The sequence below is a fragment of the Erinaceus europaeus genome, chromosome 23 (assembly GCF_950295315.1).
Source record: "Erinaceus europaeus chromosome 23, mEriEur2.1, whole genome shotgun sequence".
Taxonomy (NCBI): domain Eukaryota; kingdom Metazoa; phylum Chordata; class Mammalia; order Eulipotyphla; family Erinaceidae; genus Erinaceus; species Erinaceus europaeus.
The window spans coordinates 632,211-646,463 of record NC_080184.1 but is presented as its reverse complement, the minus strand read 5'-3'; the positions used below and the strand labels follow the sequence as shown (position 1 = coordinate 646,463).

At 64.8% G+C, this 14,253-nt stretch overlaps 2 protein-coding genes across 8 annotated transcripts; both read left to right on the top strand.

Annotated features, from left to right (window-relative positions):
• Window positions 1–266: 266 nt before the first annotated feature.
• PCSK4 (proprotein convertase subtilisin/kexin type 4) lies at window positions 267–8,463 on the top strand. 4 transcript variants are annotated; one of them, XM_007524873.3, is made up of 15 exons: window positions 267–736; window positions 951–1,055; window positions 2,797–2,889; window positions 3,289–3,417; window positions 3,519–3,595; window positions 3,683–3,771; window positions 4,135–4,307; window positions 4,879–5,091; window positions 5,197–5,297; window positions 5,368–5,471; window positions 6,050–6,167; window positions 6,252–6,431; window positions 6,517–6,641; window positions 7,644–7,763; window positions 7,835–8,463. In XM_007524873.3, the coding sequence occupies exons 1-15, from the start codon at window positions 320–322 to the stop codon at window positions 8,203–8,205; spliced, it is 2,415 nt and encodes an 804-aa protein (XP_007524935.2). In that variant the 5' UTR covers window positions 267–319; the 3' UTR covers window positions 8,206–8,463. The 4 variants fall into 4 exon arrangements, with proteins under 4 accessions (XP_007524935.2, XP_060037481.1, XP_060037483.1 ...); XM_060181498.1 differs by having other exon boundaries at window positions 311–736; window positions 7,644–7,728; window positions 7,835–8,100; XM_060181500.1 differs by having other exon boundaries at window positions 311–736; window positions 7,644–7,717; window positions 7,835–8,055.
• A 483-nt stretch (window positions 8,464–8,946) lies between these two features.
• Window positions 8,947–13,710, top strand: C23H19orf25 (chromosome 23 C19orf25 homolog). 4 transcript variants are annotated; one of them, XM_016188981.2, is made up of 3 exons: window positions 8,947–9,053; window positions 9,693–9,824; window positions 13,201–13,710. In XM_016188981.2, exons 2-3 carry the CDS (start codon window positions 9,695–9,697, stop codon window positions 13,413–13,415), a joined length of 345 nt encoding a protein of 114 aa, XP_016044467.1. In that variant the 5' UTR covers window positions 8,947–9,053; window positions 9,693–9,694; the 3' UTR covers window positions 13,416–13,710. The 4 variants fall into 4 exon arrangements, with proteins under 4 accessions (XP_016044467.1, XP_016044468.1, XP_060038050.1 ...); XM_016188982.2 differs by having other exon boundaries at window positions 8,954–9,057; XM_060182067.1 differs by having other exon boundaries at window positions 8,972–9,080.
• Window positions 13,711–14,253: the final 543 nt, after the last annotated feature.

Sequence of the window (14,253 nt, the reverse complement as noted above, 5' to 3'; positions counted from 1 at the left end):
CGCCAGTGGGCGGGACAGCAGCGGAGAGGGTTGCCTCGGGCGGGGCCCGATGTCCGGCCGGCGCTGATTGGAGGAGCGGGACAGGCGGGGCGGGAGGCTCACAAAGGGGGCGGGGCGGGCTGGGAGAGGCGCGGCTACGGTGAGGGCGGGGCTCTGCACGCAGGCCGATTCTGGTTGGCCCGCAGAGGAGGCCCGGCTGATTGGCGGCGGAGGGGTGTGTCTTGTAGGGGGCGGGCCCCAATAAAGGGGTGTCGCCCATCAGAGCTGCGGAGAGCTCGCTCGGGGGGTGGGGGGTCAGAAGATTTGGGTGACTGTCCAGATGGGGAGACTGGAGTGTCAGAGGGGTGGAGTCTGCGGAAGGTCAGGGAGGGGGCGTGAGTCCCCCCTCTCTCACACCGCCTTTGCGGGGGTGGGGGGAGCGGCGCAAGGCCCTCTGGGGATTGACGCTATCCAGGGGTTGCTATGGCGCCGGGGGTCACTTGGCTGTTTGGCAGGGGGAGGGGATTTCGGAGGCCCCGCCCCCGGGGCCGGCCCCGGCTCCATGCAGCCCGCCCGGATTGCGCTCTGGCTGCGCCTGGCTTTGGCCCTGGGCCTGTCCCTCGTCGGCCCCCTGGCTGTGGGGGGCACCTCGGTCCGGGTGCCCATCTATGTCAGCAGCTGGGCAGTGCGAGTGCCCCAGGGTGCCCGGGAGGCCGAGCGCCTGGCTCGCAAATTGGGCTTCGTCAACTTAGGGCAGGTGGGTGGGGCCCGGGTAGCATGGGCTGGGGGGCACCCCAAAGGCCTGAAGGGGGCACCTCCAGACACCAAACCCACAGCCCACCCCGGTCCCAGAGCCCCTGGTGCGCCTGGCTCCCGCCACCCGGACACCCCTTAGAGAAAGATGCTGGGGGGGGGGCAGGGCAGGGGAGCCGGGTCCCAGCCAGGGGGGCGCCTGCCCCACCCCGTCCCAGGTCTTCCCTGACGGCCAGTACTTCCATCTGCGGCACCGGGGCGTGGTCCAGCAGTCTCTGAACCCCCACTGGGGCACCCGCCTCCGCCTGAAGAAAGACCCCAAGGTGAGCCTGACGGAGGGTGGGGGGCTGCCCCAAGTGGAGGCCGATCCTCGCTGGGCCTGGGGCCTCAGGTGCGGCACCCGATGGGGATACAATACACATGGCTGGGCTGGAGAGCCGGCTGCCCCCTGAAAGAGGTGGGTCCAGGATTCCCCAAGAAAGGAGTCCAGGTGCCTGAGTGACGTCTGGTTCTTTCTCTCTCCTATCTTTCTCATAAATAAATAAAATCTTTAAAATTTTTTTAAATATATATATAAAGAAAGGAGTCCAGAGTGTGATCTGGGAGGTGACACAATAGATAAAGCCCTGGATTCTCAAGCATGAGGTCCTGAGTTCAGTTCCCGGTAGCACATGCACCAGAGTGATGTCTGATTTTCTCTCTCTCTCTCTCTCTCTCTCTCTTTCTCTCTTCTCCTACCTTTCTCATTAATAAATAAAATCTTTTTTTAAAAATGGGGGCAGGGGTAGATAGCATGATTGTTATGCGAAGAGACTCTCATACCTGAGACTCCAAAGTCCCAGGTTCAATCCCCTGCACCACCATAAACCAGAGTTGAGCAGTGCTCTGGTAAAAAAAGAAAGAAAGAAAGAAAGAAAGAAAGAGAGAAATCCAGAGCATTCCTCCCACCCTCCCACCCTTGAGCTCCTCGCCTGAGGGACATGACAGCTGAGGAGAGGGCCAGAGGGGTCTCAGCCCCTGGGCGGGCAGGCGAGCTGGACCAGACCCCAAAAGGACCTGGATGCCAGAAGGGAGGCAGGCAGGCAGCACAGCCCAGGGCCACAGGCAGGGCCAGGACCTGAGCTTCCAGCTGCTAAGCTGGGGCTGGAGGATGAGCGGGGTAGCAGGTCTGCAGGTGTCTGTCTTTCTCTCCCCCTCTCTGTCCATTCCAACAACAATGACATCAGTAACATCAACTTCAACAATAAAACAACAAGCACAACAAAAGGGAATAAATAAATATTATAAATAAATACATAAAACAGAGGTGGTCATTTTGTGTGTGGGTGGGGGCTGCAGACTGCAGAGGTGCTGGGAACCATAGAGGAGGTCAAGGTGGTCATGCAGGGTGTCTGTCCTGCACTGGCTGAGGGAGGGGTAGACAGAGGTAGCTGGGGGCCAGGCGGTGGCCACGTGGTTAAACACACACATTACAGTGTGCAAGGATCTGGGTTCAAGCCCCTGGTCCCCAACTACAGGGAGAAAGCTTCAGGAGTGGTAGGCAGGGCGGCAGGTGTTTCTCTGTCTCTGTCCCCCTCTCTCTCTCCCGCTCTCCCTCTCTCCCCTCTCAATTTCTCTCTGTCTCTAACCCATAAGTAAATATTAGAGGAGGGGGAGCATGTAGTACAAAGTGCAAGAACCTGCCATAACTCTGGAGGCAAAAACAGCGAGAGAGTGAAGAGGAGAGATGGCCATGCTGAGAGCAGAAGAGTGGGGAACAGAGACTCTGCAGAGAGGAAGAGACCTGCTTGGAGCCCAGGAGTCCCAGCCAGGGGCTGAGGGACTTGATTCCTGAGCTGGCATTCCAAGGGGCATGACACTCCTGACTGAAGGCAGAACACCCAAAAAAGAGGGAGCCCGGAAGTGGGAGGCCCCCAGCACCCACTGCCCCGTCCCTGGGCTGAGCAAAGGACAGACAAATGCCCGTGCCACCCGTCCACTGCAGACGGGGCCCCGGTCAGGGATGGGCGGGGAGCCTCCTCCGAGGGGCAGGCTCACCCCCGGACTGACTGCATGGCCTCCCAGGTGAGCTGGTTCCAGCAGCAGACGCTGCAGCGCAGGGTGAAGCGCTCCCTGGTGATCCCCAACGACCCCTGGTTCCCCAAGCAGTGGTACATGGTGAGTGCCCGCATGGGACATGAGGGTGGGCGGGGCCTACGGCTGGGTGGAGCTCTGCTTCGCCGTCAGTCCTGGAGTGGGCGGAGCTTAGTCTGGAGGCTGTGCACTCAGCAGGCTTTGTGGTTGGATGGGCTCTCCGGATGGGCGTGGCCGTCCCAGGACTGTCTCAGGAGGGCGGGGCCTCGCGGTGGGCGGGCCATTTCAGGGACTGTTTCGGGTGGGCGGGGCTTGTCACACACTGAGTTTTGGGTGGGCGGGGCTTCCAATGAGCAAGGTGAGCCGGTGGGCGGGACCTCTCGATAGACAGGCCCTGGGGGTGGTCAGGCCCGGCTGCAGGGAGCACCCCAGGGCCTGAGTCTCGGCTGCAGCGCCCCCTTAACTGCGCCCCGCCTGTCGCAGAACAACGATGTAGAGCCGGACCTGAACATCCTGCAGGTGTGGAGCCAGGGGCTGTCGGGCCGGGGCGTGGTGGTCTCCGTGCTGGACGATGGCATCGAGAAGGACCACCCGGACCTCTGGGCCAACTATGTGAGCCTGTGGGCGGCCGGCTGGGCCAGGCTGGGCGCCCCTCACCCCCCCCCCACCCCGCCACTGGCTGACCTCAGCCTGTGTCCACACCCCGTCCGCAGGACGCCCTGGCCAGCTACGACTTCAATGACTACGACCCTGACCCCCAGCCTCGCTACACACCCAGCGACGAGAACCGGTGAGCCAGCACCCCTGGGGGGCAGGACACACCCGCGGAGGCGCACCAGGCGTGGGGGCCGTGACAGCCCTGTCTGCCGGGCACCAGGCATGGGACCCGCTGTGCCGGGGAGGTGGCTGCTGTGGCCAACAACATGTTCTGTGGCGCCGGCGTGGCCTACAATGCCCGGATCGGAGGTACGGGCGCCCCCTCCGAGTCTCCCCATGGACACCCCCGGCCCATACCACCAGGCCCCCTTGGCTGAGCAGAGGACAGGACAGGCGTTCATGACAGCCTCCCCCTGCAGACTGGGGCCCTGCGCAGGCAGCGGGGCTGTGTGCCCTGGAGTGGGGGGGACCGGGTGGAAGTAGGGTGAGGCTTGCGCCCTCCCCCTCCCTCCCTACTGACATGGCAGTGAACCTCGAGGGGGCAGCCCAGTCCTGGGAGTCAGTGTCCCCAGAGGTTGGGCAGGGGTGCCCTGGTCTTGGGAGTGGTAGCCCCCCCCCCCACGGCGGGCAGTGGCTCCCCACCCCCGGGCCCTGGCAGAGCCCCCCTCACAGGCGTGCGCATGTTGGACGGCACCATCACCGACGTGATCGAGGCCCAGTCCCTGAGCCTGCAGCCGCAGCACATCCACATCTACAGCGCTAGCTGGGGCCCCGAGGACGACGGCCGCACCGTGGACGGCCCCGGCATCCTGACCCGTGAGGCCTTCCGGCGCGGCGTGACCAAGGTGGGCGGGGCCCGTGGGCGGAGCGACCCAGTGGGCGGGGGCTCTGGGCGGGTCTGCGGGCGGTACTCATGTACAAAGGGAGGAGCCATTGGGCGGGCCTTTCGGGCGGTGGGCGGGGCCCAAATCAAGTGGGCGGGTCCTCTGAGCAGGGGTGGAAGGGGCGCCGGGGGGCGTGGTCGGCCCGATAGGCAGGGGCTCAAGGCCCGTGGGCGTGGTCTGGCAGAGCGGGCGGGGCTTGACGCCGATCAGCTGTGTCTGGAGGCGGTGCTGGGACGTGGTTTCCGCGCGGTGGGCGGGGCCCCGCGCACCTGTGGGCAGGTCCCTGGGCAGTAGGTGGAGTCTCCGGGTGGTGGGCGGAGTCTCAGCTGTGGGTGGAGCCGGCACCAGTGGGCGGGACTTTTGAGTTGTGGTTTCTGCGGGGACTCTCAACAGTGAGCCTGGCTCCGGCCTGTGATTGGGGGCGGGGCTTGGGGGCGGGGCCTCTGAGCGGTGGGTGGCCTCTGTTAGGTGGGCGGGGCCGAGATCGGTGGGCGGGGCCTCCGGCCAGGCCCAGAGCTGCTCCGCTCCCCAGGGCCGCGGCGGGCTGGGCACGCTGTTCGTGTGGGCCTCGGGCAACGGCGGGCTGCACTACGACAACTGCAACTGCGACGGCTACACCAATAGCATCCACACGCTGTCCGTGGGCAGCACCACGCGCCAGGGCCACGTGCCCTGGTACAGCGAGGCCTGCGCGTCCACGCTCACCACCACCTACAGCTCGGGCGTGGTCGCCGACCCGCAGATCGTGAGTGCCCCCAGCGCAGCCCCTGCCCCCCGGAGCGTCGCGGGACCCCGGCAGCCCACACCCTAGCCTCTTCCCGAGCGTGGCCGCAGTCCCCTGTGCCCGCAGGTGACCGCTGACCTGCACCACGGCTGCACAGACAGGCACACGGGCACGTCGGCGTCGGCGCCGCTGGCAGCCGGCATGATCGCCCTGGCGCTGGAGGCCAAGTAGGTGCGGAGGGGGCCCCCTGCCCTCGCGGCCCCCACCCTACCCCTGCTCACCTGCTGCTGCCCCCAGCCCCTTCCTCACCTGGAGAGACATGCAGCACCTGGTGGTCCGCGCGTCCCGGCCGGCGCAGCTGCAGGCTGAGGACTGGAGGACCAATGGCGTGGGGCGCAGGGGTGAGCCGCGAGGGGCCTTCAGAGGCGGGGGTGCAGGGGGTGCATGAGGGGCGGGGACCCTGCAGAGGGGGGTGCAGGGGTGAGGAGTGTGTATGAGGGGCGGGGACCCGGCAGAGGGGAGGTGCAGGGGTGACGGGGGTGCATGAGGGTTGGGGACCCTGAAGAGGCGGGGGTGCATGGTTGATGGGTGTGCATGAGGGGCGGGGACCCTGCAGAGGTGGGGTTGCAGGGGCGAGGGGGCATGCATTAGGGGCGGGGACCCTGCAGGGGGGTGAGGGCATGCATGAGGTGCGGGGAGCCTTAAGAGGCGGGGGTGCAGGGGTGAGGGGCGTGCATGCGGAGCGCGGACCCTGCAGAAGTGGGGGGTGCAGGGTTGAGTTGTGTGGGAGGAGCAGGGAGCAGGCAGGAGTGGTGCTGGGGACAAGGGGTGAGGGAGGTCTGCGGAGAGGGTGCATGGGGGGGAGTTGTCCTGGGGGCTGGGCTGGGCTGCTGGGGACGCTAGGGGGGGGGAAGCTGAGACCCCGCAGGGGTGGGACCCTGCCCAGGCCTACCTGAGGCCGCCCGCCCACCGCCCGCAGTCAGCCACCACTACGGCTACGGGCTGCTGGACGCCGGCCGGCTGGTGGACCTGGCCCGCGCGTGGGGGCCCACGCTGCCCCAGCAGAAGTGCATCGTCAGGGTCCTGCACAGCCCCACGTGAGCACCCCTCCCTCCGTCCTCTCTCCTCGGGGAAGGCGCGAGTCCGGGGAGGGGAGGGGCGCTCACAGGCCCGCCCCCCAGCCCCATGGAGCCGCAGATGCAGGTGAGCAAGAACGTGTCCGCGTGCGCCGGCGGGCCCAACGCCATCCGCTCGCTGGAGCACGTGCAGGTGCGGCTGAGTCTGGCGCACACCCGCCGCGGAGACCTGGAGATCGCGCTCCTCAGCCCCATGGGCACCCGCTCCACGCTCGTGGCCATCAGGTGGGCGGGCGCCCCGGGGGGGGGGGGGGGACCCAGGCTCCGACCGCGCCCGGCCTGCACCAGACACCTGCACCGTCTCCCTCAGACCCTTCGATGTCAGCACCCAAGGCTACAACGGCTGGGTCTTCATGTCCACCCACTTCTGGGACGAGGACCCGCGCGGCGTGTGGACCCTGGGCCTGGAGAACAAAGGCTTCTACTTCAACACGGGTGAGAGCCGCGCCCCGCGGGCCCCCTCGGCCCTGTCCGTGTCTGGCACCAGCCAGGCACCCAAGGGTGTACACGGGCCTGTGGCTGCCAGGGAGAATCAGGGGTTCCAGGCAACCCCCCCCCCCGGGACAAACAGGTCTCGTCACCGGCACACAGTAGGTGTCATACCACCGGGAAGGACCCTGTCCTGGCACACAGTAGGCCTCTAGTTGGACCAGTTCAGGGTGGGTCGCCGATGCTGGTACACAGTAGGCCTCAAGTACCAGGCCACGGGAGGGCAGTGCCAGCACACAGTAGGTGTGCCGTCCCCTGGAATTTGAGCCTGGACACCTGCTCGCATCACCTGCATGCACACAGTAGGGCCCAAAGGCCTGCAGGTATCCAGGTGTGACACACAGTAGGTGTCCTGCTGTTTGTACACACAGTAGGTGTGCTGGGGTAGGGAGGGTTGGCACACAGTGAGTTCTGCCGGCCCTCACACACAGGCAGGCTCAGTGGTACACAGTAGGTGTACAGTTATTGCCACCAGGCAGCAGGTTCTGGACACCAGTGGTATGTCACAGGCATGTGCTGATGCCCGGTGAGTGCCCAACACCAGCACACAGGAGGCCTCGGCTACCAGGCTGCAGGGGCCCCAGCCGCCAGCACACCGCGGGCACACTGTCCCCAGGGAGTAGAGCCTAGACACCAGCACGCAGCATGTGTGTCACTGGCATGCCGTGGCACATAGTAGGCCTCCGGGGACCAATGCCCAGTACCATCACACCGTCGCCACGCTGCCCCCAGAGGGTAGGTCCAGGACACGCGGTGCACAATAGGGGTCTCCTTGGCATGCCCTGGACCACCGCAGGCCTCCAGTCACCAGTGCAGAGCGACTCCCCAACAGCAGCGCACAGTGGGCCTCAGCCACCAGGGTGCAGGGGGGGCCTGTCCACAAGCACGCAGTGGGCACAACGTCCCAGGGAGCTGGGCAGTAGCTGCGGTGCCCAACACCACCCGCAGGGACACTGTTCCGCTACACGCTTCTGCTTTATGGCACGGCGGAGGACATGACGGCGCGGGCCCCGGGCCCCAAGGTGACCGGCGGGTGCGCACAGCGGGACCCGCGGGGGCTGTGCCAGGGTGAGTGCGCGGCGGGCGGGGAGGTGGCCCTGGGGCGCTCCACCCACCTCCCTCACCGCCAGTCCCCGCAGAGTGCAGGGGGCCCGCCTTCGCGCTGGGCCGCCTCTGCCTGGCCTACTGCCCGCCCCGCTACTTCGGCCGCAGGCGGCCTGCTGTGAGCCCCACAACCAGCCGAGCCTCAGTGTCCGCCCTGCGTGAGTGCGCCAGCTGCCACCGCACCTGCTATGCCTGCCGGGGCCGCTCAGCGCTCAACTGCACAGCCTGCCCGCCGCCCGCCACCCTGGACACCCGCCGGGGCTCCTGCCGGCTGCCCGCCACCCCCAGGCCGCGCCGGGGAAACCCACCCACCACAGCCTCCAACTCGCATAGCCCCAGGGCTGCCCCGCTGCTGGGCCTGCTGGGCCTGGGTCTGGGCCACCTCCCCGCACCCGGAAGCCTCTGAGCCCCGTCTGCAATGCTGGATAGCAACAGATTTAGGGCAGTGCCCGCAGGCTGGCCAGGGTGTGCCCTCAGGAGTCCGGGGACAGGGACGGCCTGGCAGGTCCCAGAATGCTTGCCAGGTCTGGGGCAGGGCCGCGGTGGGGAACCCGCCTCTCCAGCCCCGGGCCCCCCCAGAATTGTGAGGTGGGCAGAGAAGGCCTCACCTCCAGCCTGTGCTGCTCTGGCCACCTCAGACTTTGCAAATAAAAGTTGAATCAGAGGTGCCGGGTGGTGTGTGTGCGTGCCTTCCAGACTTGGGGTGCTCCCCGCTCTGGGAGCCAGCTGCCGATCCCACCCACCCACGCACCAGAGGGGCCCCGCAGGCACGTGGCATCTGCTTTTCCCATGGCAACCAACTCCAGGACCCCCGACTCCACCAAGCCCAGGGAGCCCAGCGACCTCTGTGCACCCCGAGTTCCTGGATATGGGTACCTACACCCATGTCTCAGCTAAATTTTCACAGCCCCGCCCCCCCCCCCCCCCCCCCCGCCTGCTGGGTGAGGTCTGTCTTATAGCCTGCGTTAGCTGTCAGTGAGCACCCAGGAGCCTCTCCCTCTGCTCTGCGCCCGGCTCGCCATCTCGGCCTGGTAGTGGGGTGCCCAGGTGATACCACTGGGCCCCCGCCCCGTTCAAAGGGATCCCTTAGGGCGCGGCCCCTTTAAGAAGGGGCGTGGTCCCGAGCTGATGGACAGGCACTGGAGGCCGGAAGTTGCGTCAGCCTGTGGGCGGGCCGCGTTAGAGCCGGAAGCGGGGTTCTCCCTGCCTGTAAAGCGCAGGCGGCTCGGGCGCCCCTAGGCAACGCGGCTGAGGGTCTGTGAGCACCGGCGGGGGGGCCGAGTGAGCCGACGCCCACGGCCAGGGCCGGTGTGGTGGTGTATCGCCGCCGCGGGGCGGGGCCGGCTCCAGGCCTGTGGGCGGGGCTGCATGTGAGGGAGGGGCGGGGCCACCGCGGAGGGCGGGGCCGGCTCCTGGCCTGTGGGCGGGACTGCATGTGAGGGAGGGGCGGGGCCAGAGCTGTGTGGGCGGGGCCACCGCGGAGGGCGGGGCCGGCTCCAGGCCGGTGGGCGGGACTGCACGTGAGGGAGGGGCGGGGCCAGAGCTGTGTGGGCGGGGCCACCGCGGAGGGCGGGGCCGGCTCCAGGCCGGTGGGCGGGACTGCACGTGAGGGAGGGGCGGGGCCAGAGCTGTGTGGGCGGGGCCACCGCGGAGGGCGGGGCCGGCTCCAGGCCGGTGGGCGGGGCTGCATGTGAGGCAGGGGCGTGGCCAGAGCTGTGTGGGCGGGACCACCGCGGGGGGCGGGGCCGGCTCCAGGCCGGTGGGCGGGGCTGCATGTGAGGGAGGGGCGTGACCAGAGCTCTGTGGGCGGGGCCACCGCTGAGGGCGGGGCCGGTGGAGGGGCGGGGCCGAGCTTCCCGGGCTGAACCCAGGCCCCCTCCCGCTCCCCTGCAGCCATGGGCTCCAAGGCCAAGAAGCGCGTGGTGCTGCCCACCCGCCCGGCGCCCCCGACGGTGGAGCAGGTTCTGGAGGACGTGCAGGGGGCGCCCCCCGACGACCCAGTCTTCACCACCCTGGCCCCCGAAGGTGAGGGAGCAAGGCCCGGGCCCCCACAGCCAGGCCTGGTGAGGACAGCACACCCCAGCCCTCACGGAGTGAGCCTGCACATAGGCAGCACGATGCTTCTGCAGACAGACTCATGCCGGAGGCTCCGAAGCCCCAGGTTCAGTCCCCCGCAGCACCATAAGCCAGAGCTGGGCCGGGCTCTGGGGAAAAAGAAAATGAAAAAACAGCCAGGTGCCAACACCCGTCCTCGGCCCCCAGGGCCCCTGCAAAGGGGGGTGAGCCTCAAGCATAGAACAGAGGTCACCGTAAGTGACTCACTGGCCCCTTTATTTGATGAGCGGGAAGGGAGCCGACAGGTGGCACACACACGGCGCCAAGCCCAGGGCCCGGGAGAATTCTTTCTTTCTTTCTTTCTTTTCTTTTTTTCCTTTACGAATTTATTTATTCATGAGAAGGAACCAGACGTCACTCTGGTACACGTGCTGCCGGGGATTGAACTCGGAACCTCGTGGTTGAGAAGCCAATGTTTTATCCACTGGGCCACCTCCCAGACCACAAGAATTATCATTTCTTTGGGAAAGCAGAAGGGACCGGGCGATGGCACACTTGGTGAACTGCACCTGTTCCCAGGCACAAGGACCCGGGTTCAAGCCCTCACCCCCCACCTGCAGGGGGGAAGCTTCATGAGTGTTGTTGGAGCAGGGCTGCAGGGGTCTCTCCCTCTCCAGCTTCCCCATCTCTCTCAGTTTCTCTGTGCTCTCAAGTAAAATACTTTGTATTAAAAAGGAAGTGGGAGTCAGGCACTAGCACAGCGGGCATAAAGCCCAAGGACCGGCGTAAGGATCCCGGTTCGAGCCCCCGGCTCCCCACCTGCAGGGGAGTCGCTTCCCAGGCGGTGAAGCAGGTCTGCAGGTGTCTGTCTGTCTCTCCCCCTCTCTTGTCTTCCCCTCCTCTCTCCAGTTCTCTCTGTCCTATCCAACAACGACGACATCAATAACAATAACTACAACAATAAACCAAGGGCAACCAAAGGGAGTAAATAAATAAAATAAAATAAATAAAAATGAAGTGGGAGTCAGGTGGCAGCGCAGCGGGTTAAGCGCAGGTGGCGCAAAGCGCAGGGACCGGCAGAAGGATCCCAGTTCGAGCCCCCAGGCTCCCCACCTGCAGGGGAGTCGTTTCACAGGCAGTGAAGCAGGTCTGCAGGTGTCTGTCTTTCTCTCCCCCCTCTCTGTCTTCCCCTCCTCTCTCCATTTCTCTCTGTCCTACCCAACAACAATGACATCAATAACAGTAACTACAACAATCAAACAAGGGCAACAAACAGGAAAATAAATTAGAAAAAGGTCCCAAGACCTCCTCCAGGAGGACGGGCGAGCAGCACCAGCCCCAGTGATAACACAAACAAAACAATCAGCAGCGAGCGAGCAAGGGGCTGGCAGGAGTGCGGCCCTGGGTTCGAGGTGGAGCCTAGTGGTGCTCTGCCCTGTGAGTAAGAGATAAACTCGGGCCGGGGTCTCACCTGCCCGCCCAGGCCGCAGAGGCCTGGCTTCCACCCCAGCACCGCCGGCTCCTGAGCCCGGGGGCCCCTGGCGTTCTCCCAGAAAGAGGCGGAAAATGGGAGCGTGGCTCTGCGGGACGAGCATGCAGCCGCTTCTGTCTCTTACCTGTCCTGACGTGTTTTGTTTTTAATAAAGTTTACCTGGGTGGAAAGAAAACATAAAAGAGCATGGCAGTGGCCCGCTGTGTCACGCCCGGCCCCCCCTGTGCTGGATGGAGCCTGGGAGCTGTGGGGTCTCTGCCCCTCTCCCTCCCACCTCCATCTCGCTCTCCCCGAAGAGAAACTGAATTTGTCAGAGAGAGAGAAGCAGAGCCCCCTCTGGCACATGTGCCCCCGAGGAGGGAGCTCAGGCCCTGCCCGAAAGTCCGATGCTTTCCCCACCTTTTTTTTTTTTTACGATTTAAAAAAAAAATTATGTATTTATTCCCTTTTGTTGGCCTTGTTGTTTATTATTTTTGTTATTGTTGTTATTGATGTTGTCGTTGTTGGATAGGACAGAGAGAAATGGAGAGAGGAAGGGAAGACAGAGTGAGCTGGGGGCTCGAACCGGGATTCTCACACCGGTCCTTGCGCTTTGTGCCACATATACTTAACCCGCTGCGCTACCACCCAGCTCCCTATTTTGACCTTTTTTATTATTATTGTTGTATTTGCCAAGACAGAAATAAATTGAGAGGGGAAGCGGAGATAGAGAGAGGGAGAGAGACAGCTGCAGCCCTGCTTGACCGCTCGTGAAGCTTCCTCCTGCAGGTGGGGACTGGGGGCTCGAACCCAGGTCCCTGCACACGGTGTTGATGAGCTGCACACGCCCAGGCTCTTTCCATCCTGTGGCTGAGAGATGGAGAGACAGAGAAAAGACTCGAGAGGAGAGATATCTGCTCCATCCACACGTCCTGAGGCCCCTCCCTGCAGAGGGGAACGGGGCCTGAACCCAGGTCCTTGTGTCTGGCGACTTGTGCACTGTGCCGGGTATGTAACTGCCTGCATTGCTCTGCACCCCAGAGCCCGGCTCAGCTCTGGCCGATGTGTGGTGCTGGGGATTGAACCTGGGCCCTCGGACCCTCAGGCAGGAGAGTGTCTTGCAGAACCACGCTGCTGTCTCCCAGCATATTATTATTATTTCCCCCCGAGTCCTGCTGAGCCCTGGGGCTTGAACCCAAGCCATCGGACCCTCAGGCGGGAGGGAGTCTGCCACAGAGCCGCTAAACGCTGTGCTGGTTGTCTTTGTTGGGTTTTTTTTTTTTTTATTTTTATTTATTTATTGACTAGAGACAGCCAGAAATTGAGATCAGGAAGGGAGACAGAGAGACACCTGCAGAGCCGCTTCATCACTCGCAAAGCTTTGCCCCTGTAGGTGGGGACCGGGGGCTCGAACCCGGATCCTTGGGCATTGTAACATGTGTGCTCAACCAGGTGCGCCACCACCCAGCCCCATCTGTGTTAGTTTTCGTCTTGGGTTTTTCTTTTCTCTCTTTACTTCCATTTCACCTTATTTTATTGTAAAGATGAGAAAGAGCACAACCTCTCTCTGGCCCCTGTGACTCTGGGACTGGAACCCGGTGCCTCCTGCCCGAGAGCCCCGCCCCGCCCCGCCCTTCTGTAAACAGCCAGCCTCCACCCCACCCGGACCTGATGGGCAACGAGGGGCCAGAGTGACCGTCGGTGGGCCGGCCTGGATGAGGCCTGCCCTCACACTCAGTCCAGGTTGGACCCAGGCACCGCATGGGAGGAGCCGGGACACTGGGGGAGACTCCGGTGCCGTCTCCTCTGTCTCTGCCTGGATGAAGAACACAGCCTGGAGCCCTGGAGAATGACGCCTCTGTTCTTGTCCCCCAGACCCGCCAGGACCCCCTGAGCCGCCGGAGGAGCCCGAGGCCCGGTGGGAGCAGCTGTACCAGGAGAGCCGACTTTACGTGGGGAACAACCTGCGTCTGCAGCGGGCCCGGCGGGAGCTGGGGCTCCGGGTGGAGCAGCTGCGGCAGGCGGGAGAGAGGCTGGAGCAGGCCAGGGCCGTGCTGGGCCAGACCCCGCTGCCCGGGGCCTCCGGGTGACCGGCCTGTGCCCCCAGGAAGACCCCAAAGCCCCCACCTCCCCCCAGCGTCTCTGAGGGACCCATCCTCGGCTGCACCCCCAGACAGCAGCCCCTCCCAGGCCCCCAAGTCTCTCTGGGAGGGGACGGTGCCAAAGAGCCCCCCCTCTCCAGCAAGGCAGGTCTTGCCTGCGGGAAACTGGCCCTTGGGGCTGGGGTGGTGGCCCTGGGTTCAACCCCCGGCAACACATGATGCTCTGTCTGTCTGTCTCGCTCTGATTGAATACATGTATTTTTTAAATAAATGGGACACCAGGCCTGGCTTCCTGAGGGCCCAAGGACACTTAACACCAGCCCATCAGAGACACAGCCACAGCAGTGTGGGGGCAGCGCCCCGTTTATTAAAGGTGCTCAGGACATACTGGCCGCCGGGGGCCGCTGGCTGGGCTGGGAGCTATTTACAGAGGGGGGGGGGCAGGGGTCTCTCAGGGCGGCAGCGGGGCTCCAGCACCCACTGCCTGGGCCGGGTGTGTCCACTGTCCTCGCCCCCCAGGCCCCAGGACGAGGCTTCTGGGCTGTTCGGTGTCCAGCGCCTGCTTCCCCAGGCTGGAGTCCGGGGTGCGGCGGAGAGGATGGAGAGGCAGCAGGGTCCTGGGGCAGAGCTGGCCGAGGGCGTGTGCCTGGGCCTCAGAGGTAGCATGGGTCCTCCCTTGGCCCAGGCAGGAAACTGAGGCAGGGGCGGTGGGTCCACCACTCGGGGTCTCACAGTGTGTGGATTGGGACGGGTCCTCTCACGGTCCGTGCGGCCAACTTGTGTCAGTGTGACAGCAGTCGGGGCAGCAAGCCGGGTGTCAGGTTCT

Excerpts from the sequence above, each read along its gene's own strand:
- PCSK4 (XM_007524873.3), top strand. The coding sequence starts at position 320 with ATGGGGAGACTGGAGTGTCAGAGGGGTGGAGTCTGCGGAAGGTCAGGG. Across the intron at positions 737-950 it reads GCTTCGTCAACTTAGGGCAG|GTCTTCCCTGACGGCCAGTA; the intron begins GTGGGTGGGGCC and ends ACCCCGTCCCAG. Across the intron at positions 3,418-3,518 it reads CGGACCTCTGGGCCAACTAT|GACGCCCTGGCCAGCTACGA; the intron begins GTGAGCCTGTGG and ends CCCCGTCCGCAG.
- C23H19orf25 (XM_016188981.2), top strand. The coding sequence starts at position 9,695 with ATGGGCTCCAAGGCCAAGAAGCGCGTGGTGCTGCCCACCCGCCCGGCG. Across the intron at positions 9,825-13,200 it reads CACCACCCTGGCCCCCGAAG|ACCCGCCAGGACCCCCTGAG; the intron begins GTGAGGGAGCAA and ends CTTGTCCCCCAG.